This window comes from Lingula anatina, chromosome 7 (genome assembly GCF_051362555.1).
Source record: "Lingula anatina isolate TDL-2025a chromosome 7, LinAna3.0, whole genome shotgun sequence".
Taxonomy (NCBI): Eukaryota; Metazoa; Brachiopoda; class Lingulata; order Lingulida; family Lingulidae; genus Lingula; species Lingula anatina.
The window spans coordinates 13,091,784-13,112,104 of NC_141773.1; the positions used below are offsets into that span (position 1 = coordinate 13,091,784).

Below are 20,321 nucleotides of genomic sequence, written 5' to 3' on the forward strand. Positions count from 1 at the left end.
TGTTTGTTGGTTTGTGACCCCGTTGCGACGGGCCTTCGATTTCACGTATCTGATAGGCCGTCCTCCATTAGATTCGCACAAGCTAGGGTTAGTGTGACGTAAATGGGTCAAAATCTAGGACAAAGCTTCACTCATATCCGTGGGTACCGGACTGTCCGTAAGAGGCTCTGGTACCGGTGCTTTTTTATCAGTTTATATTAATGCAATTATACATTGCTTCGTATTATAGATGATGCACCTTTTATTTTCAAGTGAAAGATTTTTGGCTGGACACTTAATTTTGTTCACCTATGGGCAGCGTCTCTCAAGAAGTTAGATAGATATATAATTTCATTCCAACGAGAGCAGAAAATAACAAAACTTTACAATACAGCTTTACAATATTGAGACCCAGGCACCCTTTGGTTATAGTCCAATAAGAAAATTTCCGCATATTTTTTGTGCTGCAAAAGTCTACTTGGTATTTGAATGCGTTTGTATTAGCCTGCATGCTTACAGATAGTCGTGGTATATCCATATCGTTAATGAACTCGTCTGACGTTATCACTGTGTCACCTGGTTTATCTTGGGTTAAGCGATTCAAGGTCACGGATAGGACACAATGGTTGGGGTTTTACTTATCTTAATCGACGCGGTCCATGGGTGTCACTGTTGCCTTGTCAGCAGAGTTTAAGAAAAAAACCACAGAAGGATAATATATGAAAATAAGAAATTACAAATGTGCAACATTTGCTTAATTTTGAAGGCCAAATACGTGACGCTTTGAGCGTAAATGGCAGTTTTAAATTATTCTGGCTGGAAAATATGTCAACCCACCTACAGTGCCTATCCTGTACCTTGATTACTCCCAATGCTTTTTTGCAGCAACTACAGATCAATGTGACCACGCATTAGACCCCATTCCCATACCTAGATCGATCTAGTAGGATCAACCCATCTTTGAGAGGATTATTGCTAAATTGCATTCAGCTTAAGCGGTTTAGATGTCTGGCACGTCATATGGAAAACGATAGTTAATTACTCCCTAACAGCTTCAGTAGGCATATCAGACATCAGAGCCGCTTAAGCTGGGTCGATCCTGCTAGATCGCTCTAGGTATGGGAAGGGGTCCAAGCTGTACGCGTAGGCCAAAGCGCGGGGGACCTGATACGCTGTAGGCGAACATGTTGGTAATTTTCCCACGTGTAGACGTCTATAAAAACCGACTTAGACACAAGTTATAGCAGGCTTCACCATGGGCATGGGCAAGGCGTTGTGTCTGTTCGTTTGTTTGGGAGCTGTGTTCTCCCAGCCACCCACCAAACCTAACATTGTGGTGGTTATGTTGGACGATGTCGGTAAGTTATTGAGAACTGAGAGTACGTACAGAGTGTGGTAGAAATATATAACTCCTACCCCTAGAAATTATTTTTTAAAATATCCTATTTCAAATTGAAACCTCTATCGGAATAGAAAGGAATGTAATTCAATGTAAGATTACGCCTACAAAATTGTGTTGTGACGGACTGCCTTATTTCGTAGATGGAATCCCCTCCCTTTGAATGGTACATGTAGGCCCCATATTTGTGACACTTAGAACTCTTTAGTCACATCATTTGATTGGACACGATATGTTGTACAAATTCTAAAATGCTTCCAGTACAATATATTTAAGTATAATGCTTTTCAAACTCCTGCCGTCCATTTAACAAGGTTATAATGACGTTGGCTGGAACAACCCACACATCAAGACGCCAAATTTGGACAAAATGGCACGTGAAGGAGTCACCCTCAACAACTCTTACTCTCAACCCGTGTGCTCTCCGTAAGTATACAATAAATCATTGCTTTCACAATAAATACAACATTTTATAAATTGTCTTAATTCAATTCAACTCGGTGGAAAAGTTCACTTCAATGTAGTTCACAGCCAGCAGTTCATTACTTTTTCTAAAAGTAATATAGATCTACTGTTTGTTTTCAGATCCAGGGCGGCCCTTCTCACAGGCCGTTACCCACATAACGTGAACATGGACGTAAGTTAAAGTTTATATTCCGTTGGAGCGTACCACCTTGGCGGATACTCGAAACATTTTTGAGGGGGAGAGGCACTACACTTTCCCTCTTTGTTGGACAATATTTTAAAATCCGGTGCAATCTATTTTTTCTGTGTCCTTTATTTCTTTCTCTTTTTTTTTCTTGGAGAATTCACCTTGGTGCCATAGAGTGAAATATTCGACAGCACTGATTCTTTCGGTGGTGAAGTTAAGGCATAAGTTACACAGTTTAATGTTTATTATTATTACTGAGAACGTACAGTACAATTTGGTCTCATTACATGAATTTAGAATTCTGAACACGGTTTTGGCAATATCAAAATTGAGAAGATGTGGTCATTTTCTTTTCGTTATAGTGCTATGAAGTGCGTTTTATTAACACATTGGTAACGTGTTTATGCACATTTCACCTTAAAGCAAGTGTATCTAGAGCTGCCCATATCTCACAGCATTTCCAATTCATTGAGGAACTTTCAAGGCAATAGTGGGTCAGAGACGCACATGGAATTCGCCAACCGAAGACATAATTGTTTTCTTGATTATAGAGTGCAGAGATTTTGTGCGCAGAATGACCGCTGGGCAGGTTTCAGCAATGAGCTTTAGGGACTATTCCCAGACCCTGTCGTACTAACTGTGGATCGATCTATCGCCGAAGGGATTCTCGCTAAATTACAATCAACTGAAGCGGCTTAGATGTCTGTAACGGCTACTGAAGCTGATAGGGGGTAATAAACTATCGTTGAGCAGCTTTAGTAGGCGTGCCAGACACCTAAGCCGCTTAAGCTGAAAACAATTTTGTCATGCCATTACTTACTGTGCCCGTAGATGCAGATGAAATATAGATGTTGAATTGAACTTTACTGCATCAGTCCTAATATTTCTGACAGGGTGCTGCTACATTCGGTCCCACCATACCGGACGGCTTGGATTTGAAGTACTGGATTTTACCACAGAAATTAAAAGAACTAGGCTACACTACACACGCCATTGGAAAGTGAGTACGGGTTAGAAAATGTTAGAAATTGTAAATAAATTTTGGCAAAGTTAGTGGAATTTGGAGCCTTATTGACATAAAGTGGTACATGCATATACCTATGCATCAGAACATTCCTTAGTATTTGATGAAAATCCTTGCAAACGATGTAGAACCAGGAACTGCTTTCAAGTAATACTGTTCCATAATCATGAATTGCATTCTTAGTTCTTTGTTCTTTGGTTTTTCAGCATACTAATAGTAATCAAAAATAACTAAATAATAACTAAACTGTATTTAGCTTCACTTGTATCTTTCAGATGGCACTTAGGATTTTGCGATTGGAAGTACACTCCAACAGAACGCGGATTTGATACCTTCTTCGGCTTTTACTTGGGCGCAAATGATTACTTCTCCCATCGCAGTGAGTATCTTAAATCACATAACACTGATATTAAAATGATAATAACAAAGCGCAATAATTGCCAGATTTAAAATATCATAATACGTTTGCCATTCACTAGTCCATGCCAGGCACTTTCTTTCGAGCTTTCAATCGTACCATGTGCCTATATCTATTATCCACACAAATTATCGTTTTTACAGCAATAATTGGCAAAGATGGATTTGACGGTCTCGATCTGAGGTTCAACAAGACCCTCGTGACAGACAAAGATGGTGTGTACGATACAGTGAGTATAGCAAATGACACCAAATTAATACATTATACCTACATGTAGTTTGTCAGTGTAAATTAATTCGCAACACTATGTCATTTCCACTCCATATTACTGTCATAGTGGCTTGAAAACCACGTCAAATAACGTCTTGTGCCTTTTGTGATGAATGTAAAACACATTTGAATATTCCCTTTAAATGTCAAGGTATAATGTACAGCAACTAGTTAAAATATTTTTAATAATAAAAAACGCGTAAAATACAAACATGGAAACACACTCTCGTCAAGTTCTAAATCAAACCCCAAGTACGGTTATGTTGGTGATTGGTAAGTTAAGGCTTAACCTCTTAACCTAGAGTTACCGATGCAAGGGACGTTGCTTTAAAACCTGGTTTCAAATAAGGCGCAGCGATGGTTCAGTTGTTGACTTGGTATAAAATAAAATGCGTATCCCTTCTTACCTAGAACATGTGGTCCGACAGAGCGGTGGAAATCATCAAGAATCACGACAGAAACGTACCGTTTTTTGTCTACGTGGCTTATAACGGGATTCACGGTCCTCTCAGGGTAGGTGTTGTACAGTATTTCCCGGCTCTGCAAATGCCATATGCATGCAGTGGCGGATTTAGAGGGGGGGGGGGGGGTCAGGGGGTCTTGATACCCCCTTCGATTTCTAGTCCCCTCTTGAAATTAGAATTTTGACTAGCTGGGGCGGGGGGAGGGGGGTGGGGTCAGCTTCGCAGAGCGAATGAAGTATAAGTGTGATATTTTATTTTGGTATAAAGCTCGTTATACAGTGTATAATGTATTCAAAAATTCTAAGCTAAGACACCTTCCTTTGCGTCTTTACAATTCGCAACCTTATTTTCCTTTTCAGTTTAATTAATATTGGAATGAACACGTTTGTACACGCAATGTTGCTATTGTTTATAAATGTTTTAAGCTTTTTTTTTTCGCTACATTTTACCAATACTGAGCACACACATTGATAAGAGAATAAATGATATGCATGTAAATTCTCTAGTATAACAAATCAATCGATAAGACTAGGTGAATAAAAATACAAGTAGTGTACACATGTATTTATTGAACATGGATATGGCATCATTTTTTACCTCCGCCAAGGAATTTTGTATATACCTCCGCCAAGGATGCCTGAATTTACCTCCGTTTCTTTGCTTGCTTGCCACCAGCCAAAGTAAAAAATCAGATAAGTTTTGATGACATATTCAGGATTGGTCGAAGATGGGCTAACATGGGCTAAGTGATTAGATTTTGGCGGTGATGCGTGATTCGGGTCACTATCACGATCGAATAATATTGAAAGGATTCACCACCTCCGCCAGATTTGGCCAATGGCCCTGGGCCAGTTGTGCAATTAATGTGCTCTCAACTACAGTAATTTATCAGTGTCCTCTATGAGTGTTTCCTAGTCCAAATTCAATTACCTGTGGCCTTGTAACGCCTTATTCAAAACGAATAATGTTAAAGCAATCTTTGTTTTCATATTGGACATGTGCCTGTATTCTTATCCATGTACAATGACGCTGACTGTATTTACTAACATTTCGTTTTAGGCTCCTGAGGACGCCATCGCCAAATATCCTAAGATCTCTGACGGCAACCGAAGGACAGTTGGAGGTACTTCGTACATTATTATTATTATTATTATTATTATTATTATTAATATTACTGAATAATGTAATGAAATTTCTGACAGGTCGATATTTTACAAAGCAATTATAACGATGGATATCGTTTGGGGATTTCACCTGTATCCTATATACTGTACGTGCTGGTATATATCCCTCATTGTTATATTTAGCTATCCCACTGCCAGAACATTATTGCTAAACTTTTACTTTAATCTAAGATGTTTTAGCGGGCATAAATGCATTCGGTATACAAAATGAATCTGAAGAAACATACATGTATAAATTTCGTAGCAGTCATGTGGTTTTCAACGTGGTTTATCCTATAGACGCCATTATTAGATTTGCACGTACCATTTCTTCTCTGTAGCAATGATGACAGTTATCGACGAAGGAGTGGCTAACATCACTAAGGCCCTTACTGACAGTGGTATTATGGATAATACCTTCTTTCTCTTCCTGTCCGACGTATGTGTGCTTATATTACTTGTATTTCAATCAACAAAACTCTATCATCTCACTGTGAATAAAAGCAGCATATATAAAATATAGTATTTCTTTGTAAAAACAATTATATCAATCTCAGTAATCGCAATTCTTTGTTTCTCTTGAACTTGGTTATATTTGATGTCCCAATTCCAAAACAAAATGATTAACATTTTCCGGGTTAAAGAAAGCTGGAAAGAGTAGACGAACTTACGAATAGGATTTTAGTAATAATTACAGTGACAAAATATAAAACTATAAGTGTAATTTTTCCATCAGAACGGCGGTCAGTATGGCTCTGGTAACAATTATCCGCTACGTGGCGCCAAGAGCACATTCTTCGAGGGGGGTATGAGAACCCCTGCCTTTGTTTCCGGTGGACTTCTGAAGAAAAAAGGCTACACACACAATGGGTGGGCATATGCCTTACGGCACTTGTCTTGCATTTTATTCTATGTACCAAACACTTGTTAATAATTTTATGATTGCTTTATCTACAATTCCAAAGTTTGGTATTAAGTGAATCACAAATCCAAACAAAATGATTTTAGTGTTTTCTTCATTAGTTTATTGGAATATAATGAATGATGCAGTCAATACATGTAGAGTTCTGATATAAAATTTCCAGATTGTTCCACATAGCTGACTGGACCCCGACTATTCTTTCCCTTGCCGGTGGGGACGTTACTGGTAAGACGAGTAATATGTTATGAGAGGACGTTTTGCTGAGATTGGTGATTCCTCGGGTTTAAGATATGTGTTTTCAAATCAATTGTTACCAAATATGAAATGTAAGTACACTGTTTGCGTGTATTACTTGCCGCATCGCGATACATGTATGTAAGCAATGTCGGCTCCCTGGGGCAAAGTTGGCTGTAACCGCTAGTGATAAAGCGTTTTAAAATGTGTATGCGTTGTTGTTTATAGGTGAAAACCTAGATGGTATCGATATGACGAAGACCGTTTTGGAAGGTGCCAACTCCAGCAGAGACGAAATTATTCACTTCCTAAGCCAGAGAAATCTTCCAGATTCTCCTCCAGTCAGACAGCAAGGTGTTATTAGGTGAGAAGGAATACACAAACACGTTATACGTTATACATCGTTATACAACTATCACTATCGTGATGTTAATAAATTTTGTTGTTGTTGGGGAAAATACAATGATAACAGATGCAAAAGTTTATATAAATGACATGATCTTACAATTACTTTTAAAAATACGAGTAATCAAGTCGGATACGTTCCTCTTGTCAAAATTCCAAATATCTTTTAGACAAGGCGACTGGAAACTCATCGAGGGCCATGTGGGTCATGACCTTGACGACTGGTACCAAGATCCATTTGACCTTGAAGGTCAGGCCGGCGCCACTAGGTGGCGGCGTGGCTTAGGTGGCAAAAACAAGGACAAGCTCAACAAAACACCCAAGGTTCCTAAGGTTAGGACAACGAGAGCCCCAAAACCTGCCAAGGTAACCAAGGTGCCTGGTACAACTGTAGACAAGGTGCGACCTAGCGGAAGCAGGGAATACGTCACATACCTGTTTAACATCAAAGGTGAGACGATAAATTACGAATTCGTCCCATGTCCTACATGTACTTGTTCAGATTTAGACGAATTAATTAATTAAGGGATGGGCTGTGGTGTGTCAGGTAAGGCAGGGTTCGTAAGGAGGGGGCGCTATTGTAGCAGCACTTACATATTTTAGTTATTATTATCACTGGCTCTGTTTGAAGTAGGCCTACATTGTACGAATAGTATATGTGAAAGAAAGCCCAGGCTAAGGAGCTTGGGGGCATGAAATACGCATGCAAGTACTTTACATTGAAGTTCAAGGATAGTCCACATAGTAGAAAATAGGAAATACCAATAACCAACAAAATTCGAATTAACACGGTATTGCACATGTGTTACTTTCAGACGATCCCTACGAGCGCACTGATCTTTCTGCGCAATACCCAGAGTTAGTCCAGCGGCTACAGAACAGGCTCCGTGAACTACACAAGACTTATCCTAATCTGAAAAAATACCAGGAGAGTGAGCTGTCTAACCCAGACAACTGGGGTGGTGCCTGGAGTCCCGGATGGTGTACTGCGGAGAACAGTGTAACCGAGCCAGTGATTGGCTAAATGAGACTGGTCATTCGATTTTTGACGCGTGCGCGAGAGGGTCGAAAATAAACTGTGTTACTTTAAAGAAAAATTGGCTTTTTACTGTCACTTTTGTCAGGAATGCATCAATGGTATTATGTAATGATTAAAAATAGAATTGAATTTAAAAGAATTCTTCTTACCTCGGTTGTATTCTTCATATTAAAGTTCTGTTTACTTTGAAGATAGCGATGTACCGGTACGTGCGCAGTATTGCCATAAGTTAGTGGTTACATGTAATATTGACAAAACCAAGTAGCCTACAGGTACAATAGAAACGTAAAGGAGAGTATGTACATGCATGTTATTACAGCGTGCTCACAACTGTGGTTTTGGTCGTGATTAGCATGCATATTTTATAAGCAGACAATATTTTCAATCAGAAACAATGGGTACAATTTTACCACGTGTAGCGACCTAACTGTTTTAAAATAACAATATTCTTAAGGTCAGACCTGCAGCACTGCGGAAATGATTCCATGCTGTGTACATGTACAATATATGCAATATTAAAAAATATATATACCGAAAACGATGACACGGACAGGCACATATTTAATTAACAAACAATAAAACTAAACTCGATGTTTTCTTTACGCCTCGAACCTGCCATCTCCATATACTGCAATAAAAAGTGATGGAAGAAGTGTAAAATTAGCGAACACATAAAACCGTTTCGTGTGGGAGAGTCCCAGGCCGGGTGAGGATGTACCCTCTACCAGAATAATGACTGCGGCCCTGGTAGAGGATGGGGCCGCAGTCATTATTCTGTGGAGATTTTTGCTGAGGCGTTAGAGAGCTCAGAGATTAGCGAGCTACATGTATTTAACCAAAGACATACATGTATCTGTGACTATCCAGTGAAAAATCAATCTTTGGCATTTGGTAGAGGGTAGTGAGGATGAAGAAAGGCCACAATACCTCCTGATCACATGGGGCCTCTAGAAAATTTAAAAAAAAAAATGAAAGAAGAAGCCATTAATTTGTAAGAGGCTACTAGAGGTCCCTGTGGTCAGAGAGTACGGGTAGATGTATAATATATACATGTATAAGCTCCTGGTATATGCTGCTGTGATCGCGGCCACATGTTTCTGAATCTATAATCTGTCCCCTCCAACCCACTGCCCACGCGATCCTTACCATGCCTTAAATACAGACAGAACTAGGGGGACGTTTTTGATCGATATCCAGGCGTTCAATACGGCTTGGTCCAGCTGTACAATGGCGGGTAGATTAGTGACCTTGTTCACCATCGTGGTGATATGTATGTGTAATGACAGCGTTCTGACACAGCCTTCGAAGCCAAATATTGTGATGATTTTGCTGGATGATGTGGGTAAGCTGCTAGTTGACTCAAATACAAACGTTAGGTCTAACAATGATCTTATGATGCAATGATCTTAGTCTAACAATTTATTGGAAATCAAGTCACACGTGGTCTCGTCCAATTTTTTAATTATCTTTGTCGATTTATTTTTCATTAAAATTTTTATTTAAAAATGATATACAAGGAAGCATTTAGATCTTTCAATGATTGCTAGGAATATAATTAGAAATATTTTATATATAATTTTATGTAACATAAAAATATCTCCATTGTAACGACTTTTCTGCTTCTATACTATTTTACCGTGTTACTGGATGATTATGAGCTACCGGAATATATTTTATTTCGTATTTATTTATATATCATTTATAGATTTTTATCAATCATATAAGTTCCAAAATACATGCACTCCTATAATTTATATACATTTCTTCCAGGTTGGAATGACGTCGGCTGGAATAACAAACATATCAAAACTCCCACACTGACTAAGTTGGCACACGACGGATTGATTCTCAACCAATCATACACTCAGCCTGTCTGTAGCCCGTAGGTCTCCGGAACTTACCAAAGAGCCTGATTTTTTAGACTCGTAATGTTTTACGTACATGTATATACTTGATATGCCTTAATACACTGTTCAAATTGATCATTTAACTCAATAACCATAATAAGAGGACCTTAATCATTATCGAAATGTATTTAAAGCAACAGGCAAAATATTGCCCTCCCCCCCTCCCCTAATGCACTTTACCTGCACTTATAGGTCCCGTGCCTCCCTTATGACTGGTCGTTACCCACACAATGTCTACATGGACGTAAGTATGACCTGGGATGTTGTAAGTTGACCGTGACCCTTACCAACTAGGCAAGTAGTTCGTTCTGTGTAGCTGTCAGCAAAGAGTGAAAACTTCTGTCACGGAAATATTGGAATGAAATGAATGAATAAATAAACAAATAAATGAACGCAAACATTTACAACAAGAAAATCATAAGGGAAGAATCCTATTGTTTGATATCATATATGAGTAATGTATGTATAGACCATAATTTGGAACTGTGCGATAGGTTAAACCTGAGACTATCTTTCTTGTTGAATTTTGTATTTTCTGCCCGCTTCCATATACCCGTAGCTTACAAATAAAATTCAAAACTATAATATTCATAAATTCATAAAATTAAAGCAAACTTAAACACTTACATACATGTAATTGTGGAGTCTATAAAGTCATAGCAGGAGAGCCATGTCCCTTTCCTTTCAGAATCAAGTAGCAGTGTGATGTGCAGTAGGTGTGGTCTAATGTATCACATGAGTGAACACATTTACTTGACTGATAAAGTGAACAGTTATCAGTTTCACGTAGTAATTCCAGAACAGTAGCTAAGCTGCATGACCACTGTCTCTACGTTTATTGTGAGCTTGGAAAATCACTTTTTTTAGTTAATTGGTTCTGTCGTTGTGTTGTCTGACACGTAGGCCTACATGTACCTCCAGTGCTTGCTTTGTTCCTCAATTATAAGTTCCACAGCTACAACAGTATAATAATACCAGATTGGATCGGTTTGCAAAGGTAATAATATGTGAACTCACATTCAGGACTCCACCCCACTTGGCCGCGACGCTGCTGAGGGCTTGGATCTTGGACTTGAGCTGTTGCCACAAAAACTAAAGAAGGCCGGATACTCAACCCATGCAACCGGAAAGTACGTATAGATTTGGTTTCTATTGGCTTGGGATATTCAGTGCCATAATCATGCATTGCTATTATTTCTGCACCGAGTGGTAAATGTAACATAAATAGTAGGTGGTTTATACAGGTGATTTTTGTATGAAAGCATATCAAATACCTTCATATCAATGTGTCAGTAAATGGAAGAGGTATAAATAAAGACAGTATACCGTTTCCCAGCTGTCAAATTCCAAGCCCGCTAATACACACTCGTTACTTTTAGGTGGCACTTGGGCTTTTGTGACTGGAAGTACACTCCCACTGAACGTGGGTTTGATTCCTTTTACGGTCATTATTTGGCATCCAATGATTATTATACACATAAATGTAAGTCATCACTGTATCATGCATATGTTGATTGTAATATTTGATTCGCATGTTATTCCTATGGAATATGTTCTTTTTTATGATTGTGTTAGTATATGCAAGGAGTTATAACTCCTTGGTATATGCAATTCAGGGGTACACTGCATATATCAAAGGGATAATTTTTATTACCGTCTCAACAAGTACGTTGTGGAATGCACTTCATATTACATTGTTTAAAGGAAAAGACGACAACAAAGGTACTGATATTATATGGACCCTAGTAATGTCTACCTGTAAGTGGGAATCATCTACCTCTAGATCTGTTTATGTATTTTTGCCACATTTAGCCGGCAGAGGACTTGATCTTTGGTTCAACAGACAGAGTGTCAAAGACAAAGATGGCGTTTACGACACGGTGAGTTAACAAGATCATGGGATATAAACCTATCCATCTTTTCAACATACTCATTTCCATGAAATGCACTATTTCCAACTCTGACAGCGATATTATGCTAAACAAATAGAGTTTGCTTATGAAAATAATGGAATCGGTACTACAGTGTAAATCAAATACGAGATTGTCAAAACTGCCCATTTAATACTTAATACTGAATAAACCCTCCACAGTTTGATATAATGTATCATGTCGTCAAAGCCGAACACGTTCCATAACAGGGAGTTAGGGACCATTCAGATAAACCTACCATACAAGCAGGATCGATCTATCTCCAAGGGGATTATCGCTAAATTGCATTTACTGGTACTGTAGTTGAAGCGTGCACGAAAGTTAGTTACCCCCTAGCAGCTTCAGTTGGCGCGACATGCAATTAAGCCGCTTAAACTGAATGCAATTCATCGAGAATCCCCTCGGAGTTAGATCGATCCTGCTAGTACGATAGGTTTATGGGAACCCAGTTTTATCGATTTTCTTTTTCAGAACTTGTGGTCTGACCGTGCAGTGGACGTAATTGAAAACCACGACGTAACTAACCCCTTGTTTCTGTATGTGGCCTATAACGCGGCTCACTCGCCTTATCAGGTATCCGACTTTTCCTTTCCCACTTCCCATCCCAATATTCTCTCTCTCTCGTTCTCCACATATTTCGCCTTTGAATCGTCCTCTTTCTTCCCTTCCTTCTGTCTCTCCTTTCTTTGCACTTTTTCCCCTGTCGGTTTTCCTCATTTTCTCACACGCGTGAGCACGCGCGACATTTTAGATATGCTTATGACAAAAAAGTAGTTGTGTAGAATATAGTGATCAAAACAAATGCAACCAATAATTTGAATCTCTACACATAAAAAGAAAGTGCTACTCATATCATAAAGAAATATTATTTGTTCATTAATTTCACATTGCGTACTTGCTGAACCGCTTGCAGAGTGCGTTTCTTTTAAATTTGTCATCATTATTATTTTTGTACAAAGTACTTTTGCAAACATGACGATCATAGTTACATGTACTTAGTAGTAAAACAAGATAGTAAATTCAGAGAAGCCAGTGTAATGTAACAGAGAGTCCCGTACGGTAGAGAGTCTGCTTCCCATTCATTTGTATAGAAAAGCCTCGCTCTAGATGTTGACCCACTTACGTCAAGCTAACCCTAACCATTATAACTATAGGCAGGCGGACTATCTGTTACACTGACCCTTAGTTTCGTTACATCGGGTTCATTGCAGGCTCCCCAGGATGTCATCAACAGCTATCCGCCAATTGCAGACAAAGACAGGCGCACCCTAGCAGGTATGTGGTTTCTCTTTTAATGTAAATAATATGAGATTCGAAACAAGGAGTCGGAGCGGTCCCTATTGATGTCGTCGCTGTCTCGAACGTATTCTAGAGTGTGTTTTTTAACAGGAACCAGGGCCCCGTATCTCGAAAGCTTCGCTATGTTGCGACCGTGCGCAAGCGTCTCGATTCCATAACTCACCCATTCTCGCCCCATATAATACATTGTAGCCTCTATTTGATATAGCGATTCGCAATACGCGATGCTTTCGAGATACGGGGCCCAGGTCTTCCGACGTTTTGGATATTTCATGGCGAGGAATATAAACTATTAAAAAATGAACCAGAATGTTTGGATATTTGGACAAGCTCTCTCTCTCTCTCTCTCTCTCTCTCTCTCTCTCTCTCTCTCTCTCTCTCTCTCTCTCTCTCTCTCTCTCTCTCTCTCTCTCTCTCCAACGACCCAACGACCGTAGATGAACTCAACCAGGTCTTTGTTTTACTCATCCAGGTTATTCGATGGCAGTTCCAAATGATACGCAACATTTAAATAAGTAGTCTGTTAACCCCACCATCCCATGCCGTTTTCCCAGAAGCTACATAAAGCAATATAAGACTGCAACTTAACAAGTTTATATACTCAATACAGCAAAACATCCCTAATTTCATCGCGCATTTTTTTTTAATTTTTCGCATAAACTTGCGGATCTGTTTGTTCTCTGTCCATCCTTTTGATATTCATGATGTGCCAGTGCTATAGTACGTGTTTTGCTTTTCAGCTATGATGTCAGTGGTTGACGAAGGTGTTGCCAATATCACGAAGACCTTGGAAAAGAAGAACATGATGAATAATACCTTGCTTGTCCTGCTTTCAGATGTAAGTACAACCTGCATGACTAACGTAAATACATGTACCTGTATATATGAAAAAAAAAGAGATGATCCTTCAATAATCAATCATCGTTTGATAATTTATTATGAAATATTATAAAAATGCTTTATTTATTTATTTATTTATTTATTTATTTATTTTAGAATCATCTTTTTTTTGATATGTTGAGACCATGTGAATGCGCACATGTATGAAAAAGCCTCCACTCGACAAAATTACAAGCAAATAAACGTGCGCATGCGTGTTAAGTGTCTAACGTGTCCGATGCATACATGTGTAATTTAGTTACCATTATTCAGTCATCATATTCCTTACCATTGTTTTGATCTCTCTCACGTCTACAGAACGGAGGAGTTCCCAGCGCGGGCAACAACTGGCCACTGAGAGGCAGGAAGGGCGGGTTTTACGAGGGCGGGATACGTACCCCAGGGTTTGTGTACGGCGGTTTGCTGAGGAGGAAAGGTGTCGTCGCCCAGGGGTTTGTAGGGGTTGTCTGTTCTCACAGTGACATGGATGTAGGATATTTGACAAAATACGATTTAGATGAATACGTATATGTTTAATTTATTCATTGGCATTTTATCTATTTGCATTACTGGTTAGAAGCTTATGTCAAGGATAAAACTAAAATATCTTTCTTCTAAAATCTCTTTCTTCTGTTCAGTCGCTAATAGATGTGCCAGGCAATAATGGTCTGTTGCAGTATGTTAAGTTTAAGATATTCATTTGCTCGATCAACTTGTACTTTACGTACCTGCATTAAATTACCATTAATAATTTTCTTGATAGTCTAATGCACTTGTCTGACTGGGCACCTACGCTTCTGACTATTGCTGGGGTTGATATAAGTGGTGGGTATACAGACAGTCTGTCCGACCGGATCTAATAGTACTGAGGGCATGATATATAGTTAAACTGTATACCGCTATATAACTATTATACTTGTAAAACGTATGGCAACCTATGAAATTGTTTAAATATCTGACATTTCTTATGGAAATATCAATGTTACTATCAGTACAGTGACGCCCCCTTTCAGGAGGCGCCCAATAGAGGGCGCTCTAGCCACTGTACTTGTACCACTGGCCTGTTCACTTCCAATATGCTCTCTCTCTCTCTCTCTCTCTCTCTCTCTCTCTCTCTCTCTCTCTCAGACTAAGTCTACCTGTATTACCAGGAGCTGATAAAATAACCACGTCGGTTGATTTTCGTTTTCAATAGTTGACAGGTGTCCACCTTGGTTGTTTCTTGAATTCGGCTCTGCAGATTCCCAACTTGGTTTTAATAAATGCAAATAATATGCCAGTTAAAACTTATAATAAAACAAGTTCTGTGGGTATTGAACGGCAGGGTGAGTCCAAGGGCACTGATATGATTTCCTCTTTTCAAAGTATCATCACTGATTGATAGGTACCCATACCTAGATCAACCTAGCGGGATCGACCCATCTCCGAGATAAAAACAATTTAGCGAGGAACTGGGTCGACCCTTTAGATCGATCTAAGTATGGGAATGGGGTCATGGATTAACTTAATATCCAGCAGGTAAACACCTGGACTGGCTTATACATTTCAGATGAGACATTCGACGGCAGCGATCAAACCAGGGTTGTCTTGGATGGTGGTGCATCAACTCGCACAGACATCATACATTATCTGGCCTCCAGCTCCCCTGGCGGTGTTATTAGGTACTAGTAAATTTGTTTTGCTTTAATGTACAATGCTCAAGATGCCATAAAATAGTTTTCTTTCAAACAAAGAGATCAAAATATAATATTTTGTTCGTCAGAAATCATTTACAAAGTACATTTATCGATTCTAATCTCTGTACGGCCCGATTTTATTTTTCTATAGCTCTGCAGTATACTTGATAAGAATTATACCATGATGCGGATTCGTAATCGATTTGTTTTAGATCTGGTGATTGGAAATTAATTATTGGCAAAAGTCGTCAAGTCGGTTGGGATGAGGACCCCTTTGATAACCCCACGCCCACTAAAGGGTCATCCAAGGACAGACGTCAAGCAGGTGAGTACCCGGATGTAGAAAGGTCAATTAAATCAATATATACCTGTATTTGGGCAAGCTGCACTACAACCTGTAATACGAATGTCACCGTAAATAAAAGTCCCATCTAAGCTCCGATGTAAATGCTTATTCACCTAGATTAAGGCGGCAAGAAAACAGATGCAACGGTTCAAGACGTACACTTTTTCTTTGTTCTTATTTCCCTTCATTTAAGACCATTGGATACGGCTACATAGATGAATGAAATTAAAAATACATAAGAATAGGAAATAAAACGCAGTATATATTGTTTATACCGTAAAAAATTGTTTGTAAATGTTTATAATCGTCAAAAATATTTACCCCAGGTTAAAGTGACAGAATCTAGGAATAAGTACGCTACGTTGCTTTTTCGATATTGGTATGAGAAATGAGCCGTAACAGTAAAGTCATTTAGAAACATCTTGTTCAAGTCCCGTCTATTAAGACAAATCTAGAACCCAGCACAGATATATACCATGATAACATTAACCCCAATGGTTTGATCATCTTTATGTGAGGAAACGAGAAAATGTTGATAAAAGACGGTCACTGATATTTATGTTCATGCATTAAACAATTTGTTTTTATCTCGTTTAATTTCAAGGTTGTAAGACGTTCGCCTTTAACGTCATTATGTAAGGTAACTCAACTATGCGGGGCGTGTGAACACTTCCTGCCCGATAGACCATGCAATATTCAGCTTTTGTGTCTGAAATAGAGAGCGGGATAATATTACACACAAAGTACACTGTTGCTCGAATGGTGTCACAGCTAATATAATAAATTCTATTTAATACGGAGCTGCATCATTGCTGATGCGAAATGTTCAATCTCTGGACATGAAATAGAAATAATGGGTTTTCAGTGTCTTCAATATGAGTCTTGTAAATGGGCTTTTTTTAAATACAAATTTTATTAAATCAAAATTACTAATAAATCTCCAGATTACAATCAATTACAAAGGTTCAGATTTGTGGTAGTTAATATATTTACACCTTTTATTTGCACGCACCCTACAAGGCCAAGGCAGACCTGCGACGGGAGGAGATAGAATTCAACTGTATAACATTAAAGGTGAGGAGCGGCATGCATTTTAACCCCCTTTACACTGTACGGCGTCCTCTCTGCGCCCCCCCCCCCCCCTCCTCCCCAGTACGGCCCCGTTTATCAGTAAAAAAAGGCCTGGGAGTTGTACTCATATTATTATTATTATACCTCACATAAAAAAGTGCCATTTTCCATCCTGATATAATCTTATAATTATGTATTATATTCTCTTATAAAATCTTTCTCTTAAAATGAATAAGTGAACAATACTTAATTTGATAAATTGCATTGATATTCTGTATGTACTCAAATGCACTACAAGTATTTATGAAAGCAGATGTGTTAATTAAGAGCGAGTATATGAAGGGATTGGATGGTTTTAATGAACTTGACTAGTAATGGATTTCAATCTTATTTGTTCTCATTGATTGACTCTGGTTTCAATAATACATTTTGCAACAGTAATTTTAAACACCCAAGTTCACTTTGCTGAAACAGCTACCGGGTTTTCGAGGCACGCTGAAAAGTTTGTTTGACAAAGATTGAGCCAGTGAGTTAGTTAACACCTATGTGCATTCCGATCTTAGGTGAGCAAAGCAAGATGTTATTTGAACACTACAATCAGTTTCCAAATACAGCTAAATGCTAAATCTGTTAAAACTTGGAAAAAAAAAGATCTATATTTGAGATAGTGCAGAGAGAAATACGTGAAGCATACATGAGAGAAATCGGAAGACTAAGCAATTATCAATTTTAGGAATAGAATCACATAAATAATGCCAAATTTAACATTTAAAAATATAAGATATTATAAGCTGCGAAATTGAACGTGGATATTTGGGAGAAAAAAGGTTTGCATTTGGTGTTTTTGGCCAAGTTCTAACACTACACGCGATAAAAAATAGAGTGTTATCGATTTCTTATCTGAGTCAATACACCTCCACGCATCCCTAACATGCATGTTCATCTCGATGAAAAAAAAAATACCCTCATTATTCGCCATTTTGAAGCCGTTGTCAATACAGGAGACACTTACACAAAGAAAAATATGATGAAATATAGAAAACATATCAGGGAACATCGTAAGATATCAAAAGAATATAAATCTCAATTTTTATTTGTAAATCTTCTATTTTTCAGAGGACCCGACAGAAAAGTCAAATTTGGCTAGTCAGTATCCCAGCATTGTGAGGCGACTCCGTTCAAAGCTTATAACGGCACACAAGACTAAGACAGCCGTTCCGGAAGTTGTGACAACAACCGCCGGTCATCCCCCCATCTTCAAGGGCGTTTGGAGTCCCGGATGGTGCGTCGGAGGCTCCAATGGAGAAGCGGCAACCCTTGTCAACACTGACCCCGTTGTTGGATAACATCCGGTGATGTATCGTTTCAGACGTACCAAAACTTGATGATGTACCGTGACGTCGGCAACGTTGTCGTCTGAGATGCCTGAAGTTATAGCTTCTTGTCGTTTTCTTATTCTTGGTTTTGATGCATACCTTTCAGTTTGAAAGAATATGACTTTGCAGATTTTTTTCTTCAACTGAAATAATAAATTATGGGGTTAATGAAATAACACCTAAATCTCGATTTTAGCTATTATCTTTTTTCTTCTTTTTACACAAAAACTGTTTTATCTGATCGTCTTGGATACACGAAACCAATACGATATCCATCACTTTTCACGTTGTATACGTATAGTCTAATAGTATACTCTAATAGTATTAGAGAGAAAATTCCTTTTTGTTTGTGAAGATTAAAAAAAAAATTAATACCAAAACTTTTGATTTAAACTTATTTCACTTATTTTACCAGTTGTGCATTTGTAATGACATCTAGGTCCATACATATTAAAAGTGTAATTTTATCTACAGGGGGTGACAAAAGCATTGCACCGTTTTGCTTGAAGGTGAACAACAGGTGAATTTTTGAGGTTTTTTCAATTAGGATTTTATTGAAATCTGTTATCGTTAGTTTCGGACAAATAAAGCTAGTTAGCGACATAATATTTCGCCCGAATTCATTGCTTACGACTAGTGTTGCCATGCCCATTAAATTCTCATTATTCGACTGAAAATGAAAACTACATCTAAATACTGCAATAAAAATATTAAAATTACCCCGATGAGGTAAAATAAATTAATCCACTGTTAAGTATACCGATAAACGACACGAGTTTAGCAAAAGGCTCAATTGTACATCAGAGTGATAAAAATGAGAAGGTTTTGTCATTAAATTTGCGTTAAAGCGCTATTATATAAATTTATAAAACAGAAACGTGATATGTTGTCTTATATTGTAAGTATCATAACCTACTATATATGTAGGATCCCAGCTCATAATTGGATTTACATATTGTTAATAACGAAGAAACAAACATAACTGAATGACTTATTTTAATAGACCATTAAAATAAAACAATGTATTGTTTGGGACTAGACGATAAAAAACAATCATTTGCGTCATATTAAGATGGAAAATTCGGAAAGGGTCTTGTCTTATAGTAAACGGCCACATCCAAACTAACAAAGATGAATGCCTTTTTTTAAGATGCATTAAAGCCCATCTCACTGCATGAAGTGTACTTGTTTTCCGGGCGAATTTTGAAACCAGTGCAATGAAAAGAACCAGCAAACTCTACTTACTGTTGGAGGGCTTCTGGTTACGCTGTTTGTAACCTTTCTGCGGACACCTTCGACTACCAAAAAGACAGCAAGGAAGACACATGTAGAATACAATACGTTTACAATGGTGAACACAACCTCCACCACCAAAACAAGAGATTCGCCACAGTTTGTTTACCTTATTCAAGGTGCGTCGGTTCACCCTGTAAAAAATCTCATAGCAAAACCGAATCGGGAAATAATATGGCTGACGCACAGGGACAAATCTGGGATATTTACCTCCCCAACAGCACCTTAGCTGAGGGTCGTTACCGACTACTGAAAGAAGCGGTAGACCGTGCGTCTGAGAAAAAAGATGGAGGCTATCTATACCACGTATTTCTCGATGACGATGTGCTTCTCAAATCTGTTCAAAGCGTAGGTTTGCGAACAAATTTACCGGGAAACCCTTACGATCGCTATGAACTTTTTTATTGGATTTTCTGCCGGCAGTGGGTTACGCAAGACCAACATATTTTAAGACTAAGCCTAATGACACAGTGGGTATCACCTACAACCATTATCAACGCGTATCACCGTCACACACTTTCATTCCTGCTACCACTCGTTGAGGATTTAGATCACTTGTCTTGGTGGTTTCCAC

At 38.4% G+C, this 20,321-nt stretch overlaps 2 protein-coding genes across 2 annotated transcripts; both read left to right on the forward strand.

The window, feature by feature from the left end:
• The first annotated feature begins 1,137 nt into the window (after positions 1 to 1,137).
• Positions 1,138 to 8,091, forward strand: LOC106165903 (arylsulfatase J). The gene is made up of 14 exons (XM_013544263.3): positions 1,138 to 1,337; positions 1,693 to 1,804; positions 1,964 to 2,015; positions 2,924 to 3,030; positions 3,330 to 3,433; positions 3,616 to 3,701; positions 4,154 to 4,255; positions 5,266 to 5,329; positions 5,711 to 5,808; positions 6,106 to 6,239; positions 6,455 to 6,516; positions 6,754 to 6,889; positions 7,101 to 7,381; positions 7,746 to 8,091. The coding sequence occupies exons 1-14, from the start codon at positions 1,235 to 1,237 to the stop codon at positions 7,952 to 7,954; spliced, it is 1,650 nt and encodes a 549-aa protein (XP_013399717.2). The 5' UTR covers positions 1,138 to 1,234; the 3' UTR covers positions 7,955 to 8,091.
• Positions 8,092 to 9,146: 1,055 nt separating this feature from the next.
• Positions 9,147 to 18,644, forward strand: LOC106165887 (arylsulfatase J). The gene is made up of 15 exons (XM_013544248.3): positions 9,147 to 9,311; positions 9,740 to 9,851; positions 10,069 to 10,120; positions 10,900 to 11,006; positions 11,256 to 11,359; positions 11,689 to 11,756; positions 12,279 to 12,380; positions 13,019 to 13,082; positions 13,847 to 13,944; positions 14,304 to 14,437; positions 14,749 to 14,810; positions 15,535 to 15,646; positions 15,874 to 15,986; positions 17,028 to 17,081; positions 18,195 to 18,644. Exons 1-15 carry the CDS (start codon positions 9,197 to 9,199, stop codon positions 18,422 to 18,424), a joined length of 1,527 nt encoding a protein of 508 aa, XP_013399702.2. The 5' UTR covers positions 9,147 to 9,196; the 3' UTR covers positions 18,425 to 18,644.
• Positions 18,645 to 20,321: the final 1,677 nt, after the last annotated feature.

Bases quoted from the DNA above. Each gene is read 5' to 3' on its own strand.
- LOC106165903 (XM_013544263.3), top strand. From the start codon at position 1,235: ATGGGCATGGGCAAGGCGTTGTGTCTGTTCGTTTGTTTGGGAGCTGTG. The intron at 3,702-4,153 runs GTGAGTATAGCA...CTTCTTACCTAG, and splicing joins AAGATGGTGTGTACGATACA to AACATGTGGTCCGACAGAGC. The intron at 5,330-5,710 runs GTACTTCGTACA...TCTTCTCTGTAG, and splicing joins CAACCGAAGGACAGTTGGAG to CAATGATGACAGTTATCGAC.
- LOC106165887 (XM_013544248.3), top strand. From the start codon at position 9,197: ATGGCGGGTAGATTAGTGACCTTGTTCACCATCGTGGTGATATGTATG. The intron at 15,647-15,873 runs GTACTAGTAAAT...GATTTGTTTTAG, and splicing joins TCCCCTGGCGGTGTTATTAG to ATCTGGTGATTGGAAATTAA. The intron at 17,082-18,194 runs GTGAGGAGCGGC...TCTATTTTTCAG, and splicing joins TCAACTGTATAACATTAAAG to AGGACCCGACAGAAAAGTCA.